At 47.1% G+C, this 24,331-nt stretch overlaps 2 protein-coding genes across 6 annotated transcripts in view; one reads left to right on the forward strand and one right to left on the reverse strand.

Moving 5' to 3' along the window:
• LOC118421677 (ras-specific guanine nucleotide-releasing factor RalGPS2-like) overlaps positions 1 to 24,331 on the reverse strand; it is a 93,935-nt gene that overhangs the window by 59,727 nt on the left and 9,877 nt on the right. The gene's annotated exons all lie outside the window — the stretch shown is intronic.
• On the forward strand, positions 1,362 to 24,171 carry LOC118421678 (angiopoietin-related protein 2-like). 3 transcript variants are annotated; one of them, XM_035829128.1, is made up of 6 exons: positions 1,362 to 1,641; positions 18,598 to 18,834; positions 19,186 to 19,455; positions 19,978 to 20,290; positions 22,319 to 22,345; positions 23,435 to 24,171. In XM_035829128.1, exons 2-6 carry the CDS (start codon positions 18,610 to 18,612, stop codon positions 24,103 to 24,105), a joined length of 1,506 nt encoding a protein of 501 aa, XP_035685021.1. In that variant the 5' UTR covers positions 1,362 to 1,641; positions 18,598 to 18,609; the 3' UTR covers positions 24,106 to 24,171. The 3 variants fall into 3 exon arrangements, with proteins under 3 accessions (XP_035685021.1, XP_035685023.1, XP_035685022.1); XM_035829129.1 differs by lacking the exon at positions 1,362 to 1,641 and adding an exon at positions 17,484 to 17,565; XM_035829130.1 differs by lacking the exon at positions 22,319 to 22,345 and having other exon boundaries at positions 1,365 to 1,641; positions 23,435 to 24,170.

The following is a 24,331-nucleotide window of genomic DNA, read 5'->3' on the forward strand; positions in this document are numbered from 1 at the left end:
GACTCTTCAGCCTCTCTGGGACAGCAAGTGCTAAGTACCAACCAAATATTGGTATCATACTATGTTGTCGTAACTTGTACAAAATGCAAGATGTCAAAACTGGAAGTTCTGTTGTACTTGTAGTACTGCAGAAAGCTAAGGGGTCAAAACTGTAATGAATCTATACACGCATGTTTGTCCTATGAAGACCCAAGCAGTCCATCTTGCATAACCGTGTTGACTCATAGTCACACACACAAATATGGGAACACTGGCAAGTGAGTGAGTATGGCAAAAACATACATTTTAACTATCAACCTTCTTGGCGTTAAACCGGAGAGTGAGTGAGTGTTGGCAAAGGTAGAAATGTTCACACTACACCGTACACAATGCACCATGTACATGCACGTTTGCACTAGCCCAGTGTCAAGTTGTGCCGTGTACTTGCAAATGTTCACACTATAATTAGTTTATAGGCCCGACTTTTCACACATATTTGAACATGAGCAAACCGGAAGCACTCCACATTCATACCAACATGAGGACAACTTGAATCTGAACATTCCTTATAATACTTGTACTGGATCCCTTAACACAAGTCTACTGGCATATACTGGAACAGTGCAGTCTCCCCTAGACACAAGTCTACCTGTACACAGCTAACTTACAAGGAGAAAGGGATACATGACAGTTATGTAACAGCCTTGCGTAGCTGTAATATGAGACAAAGACTTTCCCTGCCATTAGAAAACAAAGTGTCAAGTCACATCCACCACAGGTTCCAGTGAGCCACCTTCTGGGAACCTGCCAACACTGCATCATCCCTTATCTTAGCTGTCATGTACTATAAATGCAGAAATCTTCACGGTGGATTAATGTCCGCAGTTTTCGCGGTGACCACTTCACCGCGAACTTAAAACCGCCGCAAACATTTTTCTATTATGGTATTAGACTGCAGTCTATGGTGTTACCGCGAAATTAAAACCACCGCAAAAATCTGCTACCTCGAAATTAAATCCCCGCAAACTTAGATGCATTTACAGTATCACATGTTTTCAGGCCTTACCACTGATGACATACATTGTAACCTGACACAACCTCTGGTGTTGCCACCGACGACGAAGACTTGACTTTGGGGTATATTTAGCATAGTATTAGTAACCTTTTAGTTTCCTTTCAAACTGATCTAACCTAGTGGAAGAGACATTGTACCCTGACCAACCCTCTTGTGTTCTAACTGACCCACCCTCTGGTGTTACGACTAGTGAGGTACCCTAACCCACCCCAGCTCCCAAACTACCATCAGACCCTGACCCCACCGGCGCTCCCAAAAGTCCCTCCCTGCCAGTGCTCATCCTCTGGGCCGCCCTGATTGGTCAGGCCTGCTGTGCCCTGGTTGGCTGTTGCCGTGGGTTACCCTGTGATTGGCAGGTGGGCGGGGCAGGGGATAATGTGTCTCCTGCCCTTTGAGGTTGGTTGGGATTCAGGAGCAGAGCTTCAGTCAGGAAAGTGTTTCACACCAGCCACTAAAACAACAGGCACGGGAGGATGGGACAAGCACAACAGACCCACCTGGAAGTGCTGTGAACCTACTGGGGCAAGAACTAACATTCTACTGGGGCAAGAACTACCCTTCTTACGGGGTGGGAACTACCTTCTCTGGTGAGTAACTTCTTATCACCTCTCATCAAGGAGTAAATCTTCTGGGAGCACTTAAGAAGTGATTAGAGTCCACCAGACAATGGGAGTTAGGCAATGGGAACGGATTAGAGTTGTGCAGACAATGTGAGTTAGGCTACAGGAACAGGTCAGAGTTGTGCAGACAATGTGAGTTAGGCTACAGGAACAGGTCAGAGTTGTGCAGACAATGTGAGTTAGGCTATAAGAACAGGTCAGACTCATGCGGACAATAGGCAGGGTTAGTTTCCTGGCTTAACATTCCTGTCATCAGCCGTGCACAGTGCTTGAGCCTCAATTACGGGCTCAAGTAAAAACTTGTGTGAGAACAGAACAAACAGTACGGAAGGTTTGCCTGGCACGACGGAAGGCCCCTTGACCAGTGGGCTGTGTGCTGGAGTTACGCCAAATATTTTACCACCTTCAATGACTTAACCAGGAGGCTGTCTGTAGCCGTGCCAGGGACTCTGTCGTGTCACTGAGCAGGTTTGTGTGGCAGTCGTTACTCTACAGTCGTTATCCTGCATCGTTAGTTCTGCATCGTTAGGGGTAATTGTGAACCATTATGTCAGCCATTCTGTTTGATTGTCGGTCATTAGCTTTAATTGTCGGCCTGTCATTTCTATTAGTCTGGTGTCCACAAACAAACACAAACAAACACAAACGCACCGCTCAGACACGAAGGGCGGTTTCTCTGTGGTCTGACTGTAACTTAGTGTAAGGTGCAGGAATTTGGGCTTACTCCAGCTTTAACTCTAGACTCTAGACTCCACAATACCTCACTAACTCTACAGCTAACCCCAGACTTAACAACATCGATCAGGCTGACTGCCGTGGTGTCAAGTCTCCGACAGGCTACATGTTTCTGCGCTTACAGAAGCTTTGACTCTAGACTGTACAATAGCTTAAGCTAACTTAGTCTGAACCACACACATTCAGACTGTCACACACTCAGCTGCATGGGGTTTAGCAACAGTCAGGATAAACTTACAAACTTACGCTGGCTGTAAAGTCTTAGACAGGAATCTCAGCTTTTAGAGTCTTTATCCCTAGAATCCAGAATAATAATCTCATGTCTTACCACACACATTCAGACTGTCACACACAGATTTAACAGCATCCACCCTAAACCATTTGGCTGCAGGGGTTTAGTAACAAAACCACACAACTCAAGCTGACTGTACTGTAACTCTCAGGCAGGAATTCCAGCTTAGTTAATATATAGAAGGTTTAACTCCAGACTCCACAGTAGTTATCTATCTCAGGCCCAAGTTACACAAGGCACTTTGAACGACGTACGTCGTTTGTCCTAGGACAGTGACGTAGGGCAGTTTTCGTTTTACACACAACCCTGAGGCGCGCCGCAGCGCACGGCAGCGCGTCGTTTTCGCTTTTACACGGGGAAAAAAAGTGACGTAGGACGAGCGCCGCGCGTCGAACGACGTACGTCTTTTGATTTTTTGCCTCGTGTAAATCGGGCCTCAGTCTTCCCCACACCATCAGGCAGTCTCACACACAGGGCTTTAATAGGAGTCAGACCAAGCAGCACACAGGGCATTCCCCAGGCTTTGATGTAAACCCAAGTACAGATTCCCCCAGTATGACACTAGTCTGTCTCTACATGAGACCTGTGCTGCTATAAGTGGGACACTATCTTCCAAAAGGCTTACAAAGGTAGATTTTAGTTTGTTGCTTGTTCCACTTATTAAACTCTCCTCTCTTTCTACATTGAACAAGCATTACAAGCAAGAAAATTACATTTCGACCATAAAGAGCCTTGACATTCGTAGGGCAATCACACAACTCAGAATTGGCTGTCACAAATTAAATATAGAAACTGGGAGATTAAAAAAAATCCCTATAGATCAGAGGGTTTGTTCATTCTGTCCAGAGCTAATTGAAGACGAATATCACTTTATGGTTGTATGTCCCAAATATTCTGATATACGAAATTCTCTGTACACAAGGCTGTCATCTTATACACAAGGGTTCATATCGATGGACCTGAAGTGCAAATTCAAATACATCATGACATGTGACGATCCCTGCATGACAGATATAGGAATATATATCAAAGGTTTAGACATTAGAAATTCCTCCAATGATTGTAAAAAGCCTCCAATAACTGTAAGATTACTAAGAAATTTATCCCAATAGTTAGATAAGCGTTAAGTTATAGTGTTATGTAGATGCCATACTTTGTACCCCGTACAATTGTTGTGCAATAAAACTATATATATATTAATAACCATTATAAGATTGCTCTGTGTGTATACTTCTATATCATCATCATACTTCTATATATACCCTCGGACTAGACCTTGCCAGATAAAACTCAACGTTAGGAATTAGTACTGAATGGAGACAGGGAGCTTAGGCCTAGCAAAAAAAAAATGTTGTGTTTCCTGTTTCAGTCCTGAAAAAATTAGGGTCGGTAGGTAGGGATTATCTTCTTTTTTTTCTTTTAATTTTATTTTGGCTGGCCAAAACTCTAGTGATACATATTACAATACAGTCGAACAAAGTAAACTGAAGTGCATGAGGACACTTCTCTTTTAATGTCAAACTTTAATTTTGTGCACAATAGATACATTTATCCTTCATTAGATAGGACAAGCAGTGTTTTTGCTTCAATAGGAAGCAGGCTGAATAAAAATTCTAACTGGAAACTGTGACTCCTCTGCCCACCCCCAAAAAAAGTCTAGGGTCGGCAGGTTTTTCTAGGGTAGGTCGGGAAACAGGAAACACTACATTTTTTTCCTAGGCCTTACCAGTGTTCCATGCTGCTGTTTGCAGGTTGGGTGCAGTTGACGTAAGGCATGTATATTTGGGGCAGGTGGAACAATAGACATGCCTACACACCATGTACATTTGGGGCAGGTGGAACAATAGACATGCCTACACACCATGTACATTTGGGGCAGGTGGAACAATAGACATGCCTACACACCATGTACATGTGGGGCAGGTGGAACAATAGACATGTCTACATACCATGTACATTTGGGGCAGGTGGAACAATAGACATGCCGACACACCATGTACATGTGGGGCAGGTGGAACAATGGACATGCCTACACACCATGTACATTTGGGGCAGGTGGAACAATAGACATGCCTACACACCATGTACATTTGGGGCAGGTGGAACAATAGACATGCCTACACACCATAAATCACACATGCTCCAGGCAGGGGCAGGCAAGTGGACCTGTGGTGTAGGTTTGGTTCATTCAACCTTTGTTTTAACCTATGATGAGACACTGAAATCAGCCTGCAGGCCACTTTTCATCGAGGTCAGGAGGGGAGGGGGGTCGGGGGGTAGGGATCAGAGTATTAGAAAGACACAAGCTGACTGAATGAAGTCTGAATAAACACAGCTGAGATTAGTGTTGAGGTCAGACTAAAGGGACAGGCAGAGGGATGGGTGGGGACCCTGCATACCTGATGCACACTTTATAACGTCAGGGACAGGCAGAGGGATAGGTGGTTCGGCCTGCAGGACTCTACAGCCGTAGTACAGGTCAGATGTGGACAGATGTGCACACTTATGTCAGGGACCCTGCATACCTGATGCACACTAATGTCAGGGACAGGCGGAATCCTGCATTCCTGCCTCACACTTTATAATGTCAGGGACATACAGGGAGTTTGTGATCACAGCTTTTATCCTAATCCCTGAGTGTTGATCCCAGTAAACCACTGAAGGCATCTCCTTACCAGCCTGAGGGATGATATGGACAAAGGCGAGGGGCATGTTTCACAGAGAACGTTTGTCTGTAACATTGTCTGAACATGTCCGCTGTAGTAGAGTAAATTGGTCCGACACATGCACAACATAACAGGAGAGGTATGAATGGCAGGTGTTTAACCCTAACCCTCCACATCTCTAACTGTTGTGGACTGTAAGGCTTGGGTGTTTAACCCTAACTCTCCACATCTCTAACTGTTGTAGACTTCAAACCTAGCTCTATTTCTGAAGATAACCCAGACAATGCTCCTAACGTGCATTTTACTACATACTCATAACGCCACACACTGGAACACTTCAGACAAAAGTTTCCTCAGGAAGTTGCCTCCCCATAATATACCTGTAGTGATTACAGAGGACAGTTTAATTTGGTGTGCTGGCAGAGAGAAATGCAGGTCCTTCCTGCCAACCCTGTCATCAGAACCACTCAATAACACAGTAACAGCCGACAGCGTCGGGGAGCCCAGCAGCAGTATAATCAAATAATGTGTACTACAGTAGAACCTCTGACGTCCTGACCAGAGTAACCTGACATTGTTGGCATTCCTCAGGTCGGGGCTTCCCTGCTTTTAGCACTGCATATTGGTTCAGCACAAGGCAGGCTACATGTAGAATATCCTTTACAACTAGGATATAGGAGAATTCTTTTTTCACAACCAGCAGTTACTTAGTGTACATTGCTTATGTTTCGATGTCTCTCAGACACCTTCGTCACAGCTTCTAACTGGAGTTCTGCTTCTCACCGCTATATCATCGGCTACATATAGCGTATAGCGGTTGTGTGAAAAGAATTGTCCTATATCCTATATTCTACAAACTTGATGAAACTATTCTCGGATCCTTTACAACTGTTGTTCATAAATTAGGTATGTTCTTTAGAAGTGTTAGATATCAGCAATACATACATGTATAGTTCAACTGTCATGTTAGCACTGCATATTGGTTCAGCATATAGGAGTCTGGAGGCTCCTCCTTTGTAGCCACAAAGACTGCTCCGAAGAGGGAAGGGTGGATAGTTATAAAAAAACAAACTTATACCCCTCCTTCCCCCTAAGTACCCCTCCCCCTAAGTCCCCCCTCCCCCTAAGACCCCCCTCCCAAGCCCCCCCTCCCCATGTACCCCCTCCCCTGTCCTTTACACACTGTGTACTTTCTCCCTGCAGTGCTAACTCCTGTAGCTGTCAGCTGACAGGGTCACAACTATTCATCACAGAGACTACCGCTTCCTCTGCCGTCTCCTCGCACTGTCGGCTGACCTCTGACCTGACCTCTGACCCTTACTGACGTACATCTACCTCAGTACAAGGCCTCTTCACCATCGGGATCAAGGCCCTCACCTCACTCACTCACTCACTGTCTGGCTATCGTCTGTTGTGTACCACTCACTCACTCGCTCACTCACTCACTCACCGAGAGTCAGTCAGTCACTCACTCACTCACTCACTCACTCACTCACTCACTCACTCACTCACTCACTCACTCACTCATTCACTCATTCACTCACTCACTCACTCACCGAGAGTCACTCACTCACTCACTCACTCACTCACTCACTCACTCACTCACTCACTCACTCACTCACTCACTCACTCTCGCTCACTCACTCACTCACTCACTCACTGTCTGGCTATCATCTGTTGTGTACCACTCACTCGCTCACTCACTCACTCACTCGCTCACTCACTCACTCACTCACTCACTGTCTGGCTATCATCTGTTGTGTACCACTCACTCGCTCACTCACTCACTCACTCGCTCACTCACTCACTCACTCACTCACTGTCTGGCTATCATCTGTTGTGTACCACTCACTCGCTCACTCACTCACTCACTCGCTCACTCACTCACTCACTCACTCACTGTCTGGCTATCATCTGTTGTGTACCACTCACTCGCTCACTCACTCAGTCAGTCACTCACTCACTCACTCACTCACTCACTGTCTGGCTATCATCTGCTGTGTATCACTCACTCGCTCACTCAATCACTCACTCGCTCACTCACTCACTCACTCACTGTCTGGCTATCATCTGTTGTGTACCTCTTACTCACTCGCTCACTCACTCATTCACTCGCTCACTCGCTCATTCACTCACTCGCTCACTCGCTCACTCGCTCACTCGCTCACTGTCCTGCTATTGTCTGTCGCGTACCACTCACTCTGAAACTCCTGAAATCAAAGTACCTCCAAAGTTCCTACGTAAGAATAGACTCCTCAAACAAAGGTTCCTGAACCATAACAATGGACTCCTTCAAACCAGGCTCCTTAATGTGTATAAGAATAAACTCAGTCTTCGAAGCTCCTTGACCTTAGAAGATCAAGGCCCCCTCCTCTAGCAGAAAATTCACAAGGACTTCTAAAGAAAGGCTGCCCTGCCCTCAGCAAGAACTGACGCTCCTCTCAAGAACCCATCTTCTTTAAATTAAGTACCTCCTACATTAAGACCCTACCATTCCTGAGAATCCCCTCTCCCTATAAGAACTACTATGATGCACATGTAAGAACTAACCGGAGAGGTCCTTAGTGACCCTGTTCCTTAGTAACAGGGCTTAAGGTTGCTTCTGTTCCAACATAAATAAACCTACAGCAGAAATTTCCCCAAGGTTTTCACAGCCCAGAGAAAATACACAAGCCTGCAGGGAGGCAAGGCATGGGTGCACTAGCTATAAATTCACTCCCTCATATAAGGAAAAAAACAACATTCTACAGTTGAGTTTTCGAAATTAAGAGTTTGACTTTTCATTCAGTATCTTCAGTCGTAAAGATAAAGATAAGACGTCTAATTTTATATGGGTTTACTGCAAAGGTTGGAAGGTCTCAACTTGAACACCTTGTCTCTTGGCAAGCATTTTGTTTTTAGTCAATATTAATATTGATTGTTTGATGATTTATCTTAATACAAATGTATGATGTAAAGTCCTACATCAATTTAGACAGCTGCCTTCTATGCTCAATAAAACCAATCATTGACTCATTCAATGATCTGGACTTGTATACAAGTTGTAGCTAACTGTTGAATAAGTTGAAAAGTCAGTCAGACTGGTTTCTAGATAGCACTAAGTAGCTAACTGTAAAGTTGCGAAGAAGTCAGAGTAGTTGCTATGCAGCCTATACATTGTACTTGTAGCCCCTTTGGCGCTCCTACCCTGCCCAGCATTGCTATAAATTTGCCATGTTCATAGACTGTTCTATAATGTATGGTATAGTATAGTGTAGTATAGTATAGTATAGTCTGTTCGCTTTTCACTTGCATACCTCCTAAGGACGCAGTCTCGGTAGTCAAGGAAGCCCTGGAGGCTGACAACACACTAACAGACAGAACCAAGCTATCTCCAGACCAACTGTGCAAACTGCTAGACCTTTGCCTAGGGTATACGTATTTCTCTTTCAAAGGACAGTTCTACCAACAACTGCACGGCTGTGCTATGGGATCACCAGTGTCACCCATTGTTGTAAACCTCTACATGGAAAAGTTTGAAGTGAAGGCTATCAGTACTTTCAAGGACACTCCCCCACTCAACTGGTTCCGCTATGTAGATGACACTTATTGCAAGCTAAAACAGAGAGTAGCTGATGAGTTCTTTGACCACATCAACCAAGTAGATAAGAACATCAAGTTCACACAGGAGTCAAGTCATGACAACATGCTCCCATTCCTAGATACCAAAACTATCATAGAGAAGGACGGCAGCCTTCAGTTCGAAGTGTACAGGAAACCGACGCACACTGACCAATATCTGGCCTTTGACTCTCACCACCCTTTGGAACACAAACTGGCAGTGATTAAAACCTTGTATCACCGGGCAGACAGCATTGTTTCCTCTGGCAAAGCCAAAACAGAGGAACACAAACACCTCCGAAGTGCATTGAACAAATGTGGCTACCAAAACTGGACCTTCAACAAAGCCCTCAAACCCTCGGACCACTCAAAGAAAACAACCAAGTGCAAACCATTGACCGACAGAAAGAAAGCCAACATTACCATCCCCTATGTCCAAGGAGTTTCGGAAAAACTCAGACGGATCTTCCAAAACTTCAACATCGCCACTAACTTCAAACCTCACTCAACCCTCCGACACAAACTGGTACATCCAAAAGACAAACCACAGAAAGGTACTAAGGCCAATGTAATCTACAGACTCAAATGCGAGGAACCCAACTGTAACAACACATACATTGGTGAGACTAGTCGTCCACTAAAAGCAAGATACCAAGAACATTGCAAACCGAAGGCCAACGGCAACTCTTCTGCTATTTTCAACCACTTACAACACAACCAAGGACATTCCTTCAACCTCCAATCTACCGACATCCTAGACCGCGAAGCCCGCTGGTTTGAACGGGGAGTTAGAGAGGCCATATATGAGAGAATATACAATCCCACCCTCAACAGAAAAGGGGGGCTACGTATGGAACTTTCCGGCACTTGGGACATAGCACTCCCCCCCCCCCCCCGCCAACAAAACTTTTAGCTCCTGTAACTAAAACAACAGGAGCTAATTGACTCATTTGCATTAACTGTGTCTTAGCCTTGATATCCTTTGAAATCCAAATTGTCTTCAGCTTGACTTTGGCTTAGCTTTGTTTTCTTTGGAATCCAAATTGTCTTCAGTCTGAATTGTCTTACAACCTTTCCTATTGGACATCTGAAATTGTCTTCATTAATAGTTAGAGTATAAAAGACCTGTTTCTTGCAGATCACTTCAGTGTCACTGACGAAGGAAAGTGGATTCTTTCCGAAACGTCTGACCGTTTCAAAACCATATCCAGTTGCTTGAGTAACTATTTTTGGCGTACTGTAGTATATTGTTAAAGAAATTCATGTCCCTCTCAATGACAGGACCAAGTACCAAACAGGAGAGAGGAAAAATGTGACTGATAAGAGAAAAACTGTCTGTATATATGCATACAGAATGTCAGTCTTTGTGACCTTGTGTGGTGACCTTGGTGGCAGCTTTCTCTCAGGTTATAAGTTAGGAGTTCCGCTGTCTGCCATTGGCTGACACGAACCCTGACCTTCACACCCAGGGGAGGTCAGGGGTCAGCAATGTTTGTGTTTTAGGAACCAGAAATCCCCTAAGTGATAACTGAGAAACCAACACCAACTCTCACAGGGTGGGGGGTGTTGGGAGAAACCAACACCAACTCCCAGGGGGGTGTTGGGGAGGGGGGTGTTGCGGGTGTTGGGTCAGGCACTTTTTCTGGCACATTGTTCCTTCATAAAACATTTTAAATTTGAACCCCTTCCGCACCAAATGGTTATCATTCATTCGTTCGTTCGTTCGTTCCTTCATCCATCCATCCCTCTCTGACTCCCTCCCTCCATCTATTCATTCATTCATTCATTCATTCATTCTATCATTCATTCATTCCATCATTCATTCATCCATCCATCCATCCATCCATTCCTGCCTTCCCCTCCATCTATCCATTCATTCATTCATTCATTTAAACAGAAAGAGAGCAAACAGGAAAGAGAAATGTGCGCCCCGCTGGTTTCACTGGAAGTTTGGAGACTTGTTAAGTTGGGCGGAATTTTCAATAAACGGCAAAACCCGACTGCAGGTTCTGCGCCAGACAAGTTTGTCTTGCAGTGCCCAAATGTGTTAACATGGCTGACCCCGGCTAACCCCTACTGCACTGCAGTAATTTGGAACAGGTCCCAAAACTGATGAATCTTCCAGCAGCGATCCCAGTTTATACTGTAGCAATGGTTAGTTCTAGTGCCCACAACAACAGTCACACCTTCACAAGTTACAGGTCCCAGATAAACAAGTTACAGGTCCCAGAATCACAAGTTCTAGCTCCAGGCTTGGCCACCTGTTCACACGTTCCAGTTTCACAAGTTCCAACACTACTGTAGTACAGTCACAGGTTTAAAAGTTCAAGGTCCATGCTTGGGTACCTTCTTCTTTTTCTTCTTCTCCGTAAAAAAACTATGTGTCTGTTCACAAGTTGTAGTTCCACCCCGACCACACCAGGTTCTAAAGTTCCAGGTCCAGGCTCTTGTCCCTGCTCTGACTCAGGTTCTGTGGGGTTCAGTGCAGACAGAAATGTGTGACCAGGCTTGTGTCCCTGCCCTGACACAGGTTCTGTGCAGACAGAAATGTGTGACCAGGCTTGTGTCCCTGCCCTGACACAGGTTCTGTGGGGTTCAGTGCTGACAGAAATGTGTGACCAGGCTTGTGTCCCTGCTCTGACACAGGTTCTGTGGGGTTCAGTGCTGACAGAAATGTGTGACCAGGCTTGTGTCCCTGCCCTGACTCAGGTTCTGTGGGGTTCAGTGCTGACAGAAATGTGTGACCAGGCTTGTGTCCCTGCTCTGACACAGGTTCTGTGGGGTTCAGTGCTGACAGAAATGTGTGACCTGGCTTGTGTCCCTGCCCTGACTCAGGTTCTGTGTCTGACACAGTTTGGAGGTTCAGTGCTGACAGAAATGTGTGACCAGGCTTGTGTCCCTGCCCTGTCTCAGGTTCAGTGCTGACAGAAATGTGTGACCAGGCTTGTGTCCCTGCCCTGACACAGGTTCTGTGTCTGACACAGGTTCTGTGGGGTTCAGTGCAGACAGAAATGTGTGACCAGGCTTGTGTCCCTGCCCTGACACAGGTTCTGTGGGGTTCAGTGCAGACAGAAATGTGTGACCAGGCTTGTGTCACTGCCCTGACACAGGTTCTGTGGGGTTCAGTGCTGACAGAAATGTGTGACCAGGCTTGTGTATCTGCTCTGACACAGGTTCTGTGGGGTTCAGTGCTGACAGAAATGTGTGACCAGGCTTGTGTATCTGCTCTGACACAGGTTCTGTGGGGTTCAGTGCTGACAGAAATGTGTGACCAGGCTTGTGTCCCTGCCCTGACTCAGGTTCAGTGCAGACAGAAATGTGTGACCTTGCTTGTGTCCCTGCCCTGACTCAGGTTCAGTGCAGTTCAGTGCTGACAGAAATGTGTGACCAGGCTTGTGTCCCTGCCCTGACTCAGGTTCAGTGCAGTTCAGTGCTGACAGAAATGTGTGACCAGGCTTGTGTCCCTGCCCTGACTCAGGTTCAGTGCTGACAGAAATGTGTGACCAGGCTTGTGTCCCTGCCCTGTCTCAGGTTCAGTGCTGACAGAAATGTGTGACCAGGCTTGTGTCCCTGCCCTGACACAGGTTCTGTGGGGTTCAGTGCAGACAGAAATGTGTGACCAGGCTTGTGTCCCTGCCCTGACTCAGGTTCTGTGGGGTTCAGTGCTGACAGAAATGTGTGACCAGGCTTGTGTCCCTGCCCTGACACAGGTTCTGTGGGGTTCAGTGCTGACAGAAATGTGTGACCAGGCTTGTGTCCCTGCTCTGACACAGGTTCTGTGGGGTTCAGTGCTGACAGAAATGTGTGACCAGGCTTGTGTCCCTGCCCTGACTCAGGTTCTGTGTCTGACACAGTTTGGAGGTTCAGTGCTGACAGAAATGTGTGACCTGGCTTGTGTCCCTGCCCTGACACAGGTTCTGTGTCTGACACAGTTTCTGTAGGGGTCCCTGTTGACAGAAATGTGTGATCTGGCTGACCCCAGGTTCACCTCTGCTAATGAGAACCAGCCAGCACAGAGCAAACCACACCATGATGCTGTAAATGTGGGTAATCATTACCCCAGCAGGCAGTAATGTGCACAGGGGACTATACTGTGTGCTACTGTGCACCAGGGGACCATACTGTGTGCTACTGTGCACCAGGGGACCATACTGTGTGCTACTGTGCACCAGGGGACTATACTGTGTGCTACTGTGCACCAGGGGACTATACTGTGTGCTGCTGTGCACCAGGGGACTATACTGTGTGCTGCTGTGCACCAGGGGACTATACTGTGTGCTGCTGTGCACCAGGGGACTATACTGTGTGCTACTGTGCACCAGAGTGTGCTACTGTGCACCTGAGTGTGCTACTGTGCACCAGGGGACTCTACTGTGTGCTACTGTGCACCAGGGGTCTATACTGTGTGCTACTGTGCACCAGGGGACTATACTGTGTGCTAATGTGCACCAGGGGACTATACTGTGTGCTACTGTGCACCAGGGGACTCTACTGTGTGCTACTGTGCACCAGGGGACTCTACTGTGTGCTACTGTGCACCAGGAGACTATACTGTGTGCTACTGTGCACCAGGGGACTCTACTGTGTGCTACTGTGCACCAGGGGACTATACTGTGTGCTAATGTGCACCAGGGGACTATACTGTGTGCTACTGTGCACCAGGGGACTCTACTGTGTGCTACTGTGCACCAGGAGACTATACTGTGTGCTACTGTGCACCAGGGGACTCTACTGTGTGCTACTGTGCACCAGGGGACTATACTGTGTGCTACTGTGCACCAGGGGACTATACTGTGTGCTACTGTGCACCAGGGGACTCTACTGTGTGCTACTGTGCACCAGGAGACTCTACTGTGTGCTACTGTGCACCAGGGGACTATACTGTGTGCTACTGTGCACCAGGGGTCTATATAACTGAACTTGTGCTACTATGCACCAGGGGTCTATATTATTAACCAAACATGTGTTACAGTAACTGCATTTCCATAGACCAGTGGGCCTGGATCTACTACTGGGCACCAGGGAACTATATAACCAAACTTGTGCTACTGCATTTCTGTAGACCAGGGTCCTTGGTATGGTTCTGTGCACCAGGGTGATCCTTGCAAGTCTCACGTAGGTAAGTTGAAAGTTGATATGCATGTAGGTATATGTATATCTATATATTATATCAGTAAGAATGAACCCGATATTCCATCATGTCCCAATCCAGGCAGAAACACACTCGAGACCTCCGACTCACAATCACCCGCAGATCAAATATTAATACAGTCTAGACGAGCTGGTCGTCTGTTCGCCCCGTGAATTATTAAACCTCCCGCCGACTCAGGCGCGATGACAAATGTGGCGGGCTGCGAACCCCCGACCAGAAGTTCTTCCAATCTGTGGGCTGCAAACCCAGACCTCCCCGAGCTGCCGTCACGAGCCTCTGTCATGTCATTCCGTTATGTGCGGCTGCAACACGAGCCTCTGTCATTCCGTTATGTGCAGCTGCAACACGAGCCTCTGTCATTCCGTTATGTGCGGCTGCATCACGAGCCCCTGTCATTCCGTTATGTGCGGCTGCATCACGAGCCCCTGTCATTCCGTTATGTGCGGCTGCATCACGAGCCCCTGTCATTCCGTTATGTGCGGCTGCATCACGAGCCTCTGTCATTCCGTTATGTGCAGCTGCATCACGAGCCCCTGTCATTCCGTTATGTGCGGCTGCATCACGAGCCCCTGTCATTCCGTTATGTGCGGCTGCATCACGAGCCCCTGTCATTCCGTTATGTGCGGCTGCATCACGAGCCTCTGTCATTCCGTTATGTGCGGCTGCATCACGAGCCCCTGTCATTCCGTTATGTGCGGCTGCATCACGAGCCTCTGTCATTCCGTTATGTGCGGCTGCATCACGAGCCTCTGTCATTCCGTTATGTGACTTGCATTGATGAATTTCATGTGCAGTACCACATGCAGGGAGAATAGCTTTAAATTATAACAGAAATGCCAAGCTACTTGTGGATCCAACTAAAGTCAAAGTCAAAGCTCCAAGCTACATGTATGGTTACCTAGGCTGGCAGTGACGTGTCTTGTAGAACAATCTGATATAGCTCCTATCTGTTACTACATAGTTAATATATCAGTAGAGAGATAGTTTCCTGGTATACCAAGATGCTATCGCTTGTCCCAATGTATCATGATAATAATTATATACAGGACTTCCCCCCTACTCTATACTGTTAGTACTGCCTGACATCACCCCCCCCCCCTGAGTCTGTTCTTAACCAGTTGTAGATATAGAGTTGTATTTGGTACTAATGGGTACTGTACTAGTAGTACTACAGTCCCTATGCTAGATAGAGTTGTATTTGGCACTAATGGGTACTGTTCTAGTAGTACCTGTCCCTATGCTAGATACTGTTGTATTTGGCACTGACGGTACTGTACTAGTAGTACTACTGTCCCTATGCTAGATAGAGTTGTATTTGGCACTAATGGGTGCTGTACTAGTAGTACTACTGTCCCTATGCTAGATACTGTTGTATTTGGCACTGACGGTACTGTACTAGTAGTACTACTGTCCCTATGCTAGATAGAGTTGTATTTGGCACTGACGGTACTGTACTAGTAGCACTACTGTCCCTATGCTAGATAGAGTTGTATTTGGCACTGACGGTACTGTACTAGTAGTACTACTGTCCCTATGCTAGATAGAGTTGTATTTGGCACTAATGGGTGCTGTACTAGTAGTACTACTGTCCCTATGCTAGATAGAGTTGTATTTGGCACTGACGGTACTGTACTAGTAGTACTACTGTCCCTATGCTAGATAGAGTTGTATTTGGCACTGACGGTTACTGTACTAGTAGCACTACTGTCCCTATGCTAGATTGAGTTGTATTTGGCACTAATGGGTGCTGTACTAGTAGTACTACTGTCCCTATGCTAGATAGAGTTGTATTTGGCACTGACGGTTACTGTACTAGTAGCACTACTGTCCCTATGCTAGATTGAGTTGTATTTGGCACTGACGGTACTGTACTAGTAGTACTACTGTCCCTATGCTAGATAGAGTTGTATTTGGCACTAATGGGTGCTGTACTAGTAGTACTACTGTCCCTATGCTAGATAGAGTTGTATTTGGCACTGACGGTACTGTACTAGTAGTACTACTGTCCCTATGCTAGATAGAGTTGTATTTGGCACTGACGGTACTGTACTAGTAGTACTACTGTCCCTATGCTAGATAGAGTTGTATTTGGCACTGACGGTACTGTACTAGTAGTACTACTGTCCCTATGCTAGATAGAGTTGTATTTGGCACTAATGGGTGCTGTACTAGTAGTACTACTGTCCCTATGCTAGATAGAGTTGTATTTGGCACTGACGGTACTGTACTAGTAGTACTACTGTCCCTATGCTAGATTGAGTTGTATTTGGCACTGATGAGTACTGTACTAGTAGTACTACTGTCCCCATGCAGGTATGACAGGAAGTAATCAGGCACACGGAGGCGTCGCCCTGCCCGGGCCGCCCTCAGCGCCCCTAAACTATTTCCTCTGCCGCTCAGGGAGCCGCTCAGGGAGCTGCTGTAAACTGTTTCCAAATGTCAGGGTGACACGAGGTCGGCTGGGCTGTCTGAGCGAGATTTCCCGGCTGTGCACTTACTGTGCAGCATCTACATCATATAGTCTTACAGTAAACAGTGATCGATGAAGGTTACACAGGCAGGTGGTACATTACATCACACGTCAGGGCCGTTCCAGCTGTGTCGCTCACCCAACATGCATGCTACCGGAAAGGGTCGCAGTCCTTAGGACAGGACATTAAGCCGTGGTCCACTGTTCATTGTGCTTGTCGAGAAGACCTAGGGGAATTTCCCCAGTACAATGAACCTGTAAATACTGTACATAGCGTCTGTCCTCTCTGTCACGACCAGTGGAAGACTAGCTCTTCAGTGAGCTAAAACTGGATCGAGATCTCTTTCCTTTTTGCACTTATTGTGCAGCTTCTACTCCCGTACTTACAGTACACAATGGTCGAAGATCTAGCTGCAAACTACTGCTGTGTATTTTTACTCCAGCTAGCTTGGTCCTGTCCTGTGCAGTTAGAACAAGCTGGGAGCTAGAGGCCACAAATGTAGCTACATGTTGTAGTTGTGGGTCCTGTCCTATGATAAATGCTGCTATACAAATGTAGCTACATGTTGTAGTTGTGGGCTCTGTCCTATATGATAAATGCTGCTATACAAATGTAGCTACTGTATTTCCTGTCCAGCATTTTCCAGATGCCTCACCCCGACACTCACACATTCCGAACACTGTCACCCTATTCACTCCCTAGCAACCAGCTGGCCACGCCTGGAGACACACACGTCATGTCAAACACTCCCTGCTGAAGACTGTGGCTCCCTAGCAACCTAGTGCCACGCCTAGCGACGGCCTTGCCTATGACGTGTTCAGGGGTCTAATTCTGTCCGCTGTGTTTGAGCTGGGCTGTGGGACACTCTCTGGAATATATACCTACATTTAAGTTTCTAACTACAGGCATCATTGCAGCCTGAATGGTCAAGTACAACCACATCGCATTTAGTGAAGCTGCTTTTCCAACTGACAGGTGACTGGCTGTACAGGACTGTCCTGTCACACTTTGGACAGCGAGTTAATGAGTTGATAAGTTAGAGAGTTAGCTAACCCTTCCTGTGTTTCAGAACTGCAGAAGCCGTGACAAAACCATGGACCTGTCCACTGCGACCTGCTGCTGTTATAACTGTAATCTAGTGAGTTATCTAGTGAGTTAATGAGTTATTAATTGAGTTAGTAAGTTAGCTAACCTTGCCTGTGTTTTGCAGAAGCCGTGACATGACCATGGACCTGTCCACTGGGACCTGCTGCTGTTATAACTGTTATCTAGTGAGTTGTGTTAGTGTGTTAGTGAGTTAGCGAGTTAGCTAACCCTTCCTGTGTTTTGCAGAAGGCTTGACATAACCATGGACTTGTCCACTGTGGCCTGCTGCTGTTATAACGGTTATCTAGTTTTGTTAGTAAGTTAGTGAGTTAGCTAACCCTGCCTGTGTTTCAGACATGACCATGGACCTGTCCACTGGGACCTGCTGCTGTTATAACTGTTATCTAGTGAGTTGTCTTAGTGTGTTAGTGAGTTAGCGTGCTAAGTAACCCTGCCTGCCTGTGTTTCAGACTGCAGACAGGATGGACCTGTCCACTGCAACCTGCTGCTGTTATAACTGTTATCTAGTGAGTTGTGTTAGTGAGTTAACGAGATAGCGAGTTAGCTAACCCTGCCTGCCTGTGTTTCAGACTGCAGACAGAATGGACCTGTCCACTGCAACCTGCTGCTGTTATAACTGTTATCTAGTTAGTAAGTTAGTGAGTTAGCTAACCTTGCCTGCCTGTGTTTCAGACTGCAGACAGGATGGACCTGTCCACTGTGGCCTGCTGCTGTTATAACTGTTATCTAGTGAGTTGTGTTAGTAAGTTAGTGAGTTAGTGAGTTAGCTAACGCTGCCTGCCTGTGTTTCAGACTGCAGACAGGATGGACCTGTCCACTGCGACCTGCTGCTGTTATAACTGTTATCTAGTGAGTTGTGTTAGTAAGTTAGTGAGTTAGCTACTCCTGCCTGTGTTTCAGACTGCAGACAGGATGGACCTGTCCACTGTGGCCTGCGCTCTGCTGCTGATAATCATCCTACCGAGCGAAGCGACGCTCCAACGCGGCGGTGTGCGCCGGTACATGTCCACACGGCCGCTCGACAACCAGCAGTGCGCCTACACGTTTGTGGTGCCCCAAGCCGAGGGGGGGTGTCCGTACCAGCAGGACCCCCCCTCACAAGACTTCACTAACGACATTCAGCAGCTGAGAGAACAGGTTTGTTGTTTGTTTGTTTGTTTGTGTACACATTTGTGGTGCCCTAGGCCAAGGTTGGGGGAATGTTTGTTTGCTTGTTAAGCATAACAGGTGCACCAGCTTCAGGCACTTTGTGCTAACGGTAAGTTCAAGCTGCATTGTAAGGTTCACACCGAAAGGTTCTTTTGAGTTGTGGCTTCCATCAAAAACAGGACCTCCATTCAATGTCCTACTATAAACAGGGCATCCCTAATGAAACCTAGGCGCTGATTTTCTCCAAATGACTAAAGAAGGGCACAACGAGGCAACCTAAGAATTTGTACCTTTAGATTCAAAACAGCTAACCACAGACTCGCCTTGTCCCCTGTGCAGGTTTCGCAGCAGGGGAAGATCATCAACGGCATGGCGTCCTCGATCCGTGCCAGTAAGGGCGTGGCCAGTGCGGTCCAGGCATTGGAGAACGGAAAGCGGGTGGTGGAGGACCGGCTGACGTACCTGCAGATGCAGATGCTGAAGGATGAGGCCAACAGGAACGCTCACCGCGCAGAGATGGCCACACTGGAGAAAACCATCATGAACCAAACTCTGCAGTATGTGCAGCTGTACCACATGTACCAGGAGCTCATGGCAGCCTACAACAAGGTAACATAACCAGCTAACCAGCTAACTAACTAGCTAACCAACCAGCTAACTAACCAGCTAACTAAGCCTAACCAAACTCTGCAGTATGTGCAGCTGTACCACATGTACCAGGAGCTCATGGCAGCCTACAACAAGGTAACATAACCAGCTAACTAGCTAGCTAACTAGCTAACCAACCAGATAACCAACCCTAACCAGACCCTGCAGTATGTGCAGCTGTACCACATGTACCAGGAGCTCATGGTTGTACTAGATAGTTACTATTTAGTAGATATACAGTAGATTTTTCAGTAGGTGTTCAGTACTACACAGTACATTTTCAGTTATTTACTGAAGGATTGCCAAGTGTGAGACTTTCCTTCCCCCCCTGCAGGTAAACACTGCCATGGAGAACCAGACAGCGACGATCGAGGCGCTCATGAAGACGGTTGTTATACGGTTGTAAGATGGTTGTAAGATGGTTGTAAGACGGTTGTAAGATGGTTGTAAGACGGTTGTGAGACTGTTCCTTCCCCCCTGCAGGTAAACACTGCCATGGAGAACCAAACAGCGACGATCGAGGCGCTCATGAAGACAGTTGGGGGACTGGCGCGCGACCGGGAGGACCTGACACGGCAGGTGGCGCGCCTGAAAAAGACCGGCCGTCACGGTTCGGACAGACACGGCGGGTCGCGGAGCACGCAGACACGGCAGGCGCAGGTCGCCTCCGAGGCCGTGGTCAGGATCGGAGACATCGAGGACATCGATGATGGCGTGGGGTCAAGGGTCAGCCAAGTGACACAGCCACAGCCTCAGCCGAGACCGCAGCCGAAGCCTCAGCCGAAGCTGCCAAAAGGTGAGCAGAGACTTGTCTAGGTGGGAAGGGGGGTCTGCCCTACTTATGGGGAGGGGGGCAGGTTGGAACTCTGTCCTAACAGGGCAGATCTTGACTGACCTTGAGACTTGTCTAGGTGGGGAGGGGGGCAGGAACCCTGTCCTAACAGGGCCGACCTTGCCTGACCTTAGGACTTGTCTAGGTGGGGAGGGGGGCAGGAATTCTGTCCTAACAGTAACAGGGCTAACCTTGTCTGACCTTGGGACTTGTCTAGGTGGGGAGGTGGGCAGGATGGAACTCCTAACAGGGCTGACCTTGCCTGACCTTGGGACTTGTCTAGGTGGGGAGGTGGGCAGGATGGAACTCCTAACAGGGCTGACCTTGCCTGACCTTGGGACTTGTCTAGGTGGGGAGGGGGGCAGAAACCCTGTCCTAACAGGGCTGACCTTGCCTGACCTTGGGACTTGTCTAGGTGGGGGGTCTGCGGTACTTACCAGGAGGGGGTATTTAGTATAACCAGCACAGCTGCTGTTGGTGTAATGATGAGGAAAGCTGTGGTTACTGGCCACTGGACTGTAATTATAAGGTACAATGTACAATTAGGACAAACACCAGACCACACAAACCTCAAAAAAACACAAAAAGTAAAAAGCAACTGATTGAAAAGAGCCCTCACTCAGATGTACAATGCTGTACTAAAGATGGCCAATTCGAATCCAGGGGTTCCTAGCCTGGTACCACATGCCCAGTCATGATCACATGACAAGGATCCAGAATCTTCTTGAAGGTTGGTTCTGGTTACAGTTACACTGTGCACAGGGTTGGTTCTGGTTACACTTACACTGTGCACAGGGTTGGTTCTGGTTACAGTTACACTGTGCACAGGGTTGGTTCTGGTTACAGTTACACTGTGCACAGGGTTGGTTCTGGTTACAGTTACACTGTGCACAGGGTTGGTTCTGGTTACACTTACACTGTGCACAGGGTTGGTTCTGGTTACAGACTTACACTGAGCACAGGGTTGGTTCTGGTTACAGTTACACTGTGCACAGGGTTGGTTCTGGTTACAGTTACACTGTGCACAGGGTTGGTTCTGGTTACACTTACACTGTGCACAGGGTTGGTTCTGGTTACAGACTTACACTGAGCACAGGGTTGGTTCTGGTTACAGTTACACTGTGCACAGGGTTGGTTCTGGTTACACTTACACTGTGCACAGGGTTGGTTCTGGTTACACTTACACTGTGCACAGGGTTGGTTCTGGTTACACTTACACTGTGCACAGGGTTGGTTCTGGTTACACTTACACTGTGCACAGGGTTGGTTCTGGTTACAGTTACACTGTGCACAGGGTTGGTTCTGGTTACAGTTACACTGTGCACAGGGTTGGTTCTGGTTACAGTTACACTGTGCACAGGGTTGGTTCTGGTTACACTTACACTGTGCACAGGGTTGGTTCTGGTTACACTTACACTGTGCACAGGGTTGGTTCTGGTTGTTACACTGTGCACAGGGTTGGTTCTGGTTACAGTTACACTGTGCACAGGGTTGGTTCTGGTTACAGTTACACTGTGCACAGGGTTGGTTCTGGTTACAGTTACACTGTGCACAGGGTTGGTTCTGGTTACACTTACACTGTGCACAGGGTTGGTTCTGGTTACACTTACACTGTGCTAGCTCGAAAGGCTAGCCAATAACAACTGGCAGAAACAGGCCTGTGACCAGCAGACTGGAAAACACCCCTAAATCCAACCAGTGGAGACTGGTAACAAAGCCAGGAGGAGTTATAGTGGGGGACTTTAAGTGTATACAGAGGCAAGGCTTTTCCTGCAGTGCATACTGGAATGCATGACTATGATGTGCAGGCAAAGTGAATGAACCATAAACAGCAGTTTTATACCTGCATGAAGTGTTCTGTAATGTTGCATGTTGTGTTTGTGTTTGGTAAAAATGCACGGGTGAATTTTCCTTGTTTTCTATGTAATGGTTGCTATGGTAACTTTTCTGTTTTCGATGTATTTACCTTTTCCTTTCTCTTGCCAAGTCTAGGAAACTACACTTGGAATGATACACTCCGTAAGCACTTTTACTTTCATTTCTTCCTCATCTCAAGTTAAACTGTTGTTTTGCTTCCTTTCTATTCCTTAACTTCCCCACCATCAATTCTTTCCCCCGTTTTTCTCAGTAAGTCTTTTATAAATTTGTCCTTCTTGTTCTTAAGTGTTGAATATGCATGACTTCACAGGGATAGTAAAACCCAGTAAAGTGTAAAGTCATACTCGGCCCAGGTGAAACCCAGTGTAAAATCATGCCCGACCCATGTAAAACCCAGTGTAAAATCATGCTCGACCCATGTAAAACCCAGTGTAAAATCATGCCAAACCCACGTAAAACCCAGTGTAAAATCATGCCCGACCCATGTAAAACCCACGTCCCCCAAACAGTCCAGGTAAGAACAGACCCATGGGAAGGAAGCAGAATGAATACTACAAGCTTCAATAACCTAAAGTTTGTAGTTGTTACATATTTGTTTACACTGTTTATTACCAGTAACAATTATGTTAAGATTTTTAAAGGCATTACATGACTTGCCATACTATCAAAGGAAGATAACAGTAACTCATCAGTAAGTAATCTGTAAATCATAAGTAACTCATTAGTAAATCATCAGTAACTAAGCAACTCATCTGTAACTCATTAGTAAATCATCAGTAAGTAACTAATATGTAACTCATCAGTAAACCATCAGTAACTAATTCCCCAGGTAACATCAAGAACCTCCCAAGTAGCAATAATTCATAGTTACATGTATCTGTATCTGTATAATATATTGTGTAATGATATACATTGTAGGTACATATAGTGTCTAATCCTGACCCGTACCATTTCACTGCCTCAGCCAACAACAGTATCTTCCCAGGTCCCACAGCTAACAGCATGTGCCAGACTACATGTATGTACTATGGTCTATTGATAACACAGGGTAGATCTTAGGTACTGTATCTGAGGCATTTAGTGTTGTTTGGCATTAATCATGATGATTGTTTACCTGGATATCTAACCTTCAGCATGTACTACCATCCCCCTGGTCCTTGTGTACAATCATGTGCTCCACGTACACATGTAGTGTCTGCAGATTATAATGCTCTGTTTTGTCCCCCCCAGCCAAACCGCGGCACTGTGCGGATATCCAACGTGCAGGGAAGGCTACCAGCGGTGTGTATCGGATCTACCTGCCCGATCACCATGACAACCCCGTTCCCGTGTACTGCGATATGGACACCGACCCCGGCGGTTGGACCGTCATCCAGAAGCGCGCCAACGGGACCGTGAACTTCTTCCGCAACTGGGCTGCGTACAAGTCCGGGTTTGGGGACCCGCGGGGGGACTTCTGGCTGGGTCTGGACAACATGCACCTGCTGACGGGGAGGGGGGGCTACAAGCTGCAGATCAGCCTGGAGGACTGGAACGGCATCAAGGCCTACGCGGAGTACAACAGCTTCAAGGTCGACAGCGAGGACAACAAGTACCGCCTGCGCCTGGGGAAGTACCATGGCAACAGTGGCGACGCCCTCACCTGGCACAACAACATGGCCTTCACCACCAAGGACAGCGACAACGACCCATTCATCGGGAACTGCGCCGGGTACCAGCGCGGCGGATGGTGGTACAACGCCTGCGCTCACTCCAACCTGAACGGCATCTACTACCCGGGGGGGTACTACAGCAGCCGGTACCAGGACGCTGTGTACTGGGCAGAGTGGCGTGGCGGCAGCTACTCACTCAAAACTGTCATGATGAAGGTCCGGCCAACGGGCAACCAGGCGCTAACATAGCACAACTACAGGACAACAGTAGCACAACTATAGTACAGTAACAGCACACAGCTACTCACTCAAAACTGTCATGATGAAGGTCAGGCCTACTAAGGTAACCAGGTTCTAACATAGCACAACTATAGGACAATAATAGCACGGCTACAGGACAGTAACAGCATAACTACAGCATCATAACAGGACAGTAACAACACACAGCTACTCATTCAAAACTGTTATGATGAAG

The sequence above is a fragment of the Branchiostoma floridae genome, chromosome 8 (assembly GCF_000003815.2).
Source record: "Branchiostoma floridae strain S238N-H82 chromosome 8, Bfl_VNyyK, whole genome shotgun sequence".
NCBI lineage: Eukaryota > Metazoa > Chordata > Leptocardii > Amphioxiformes > Branchiostomatidae > Branchiostoma > Branchiostoma floridae.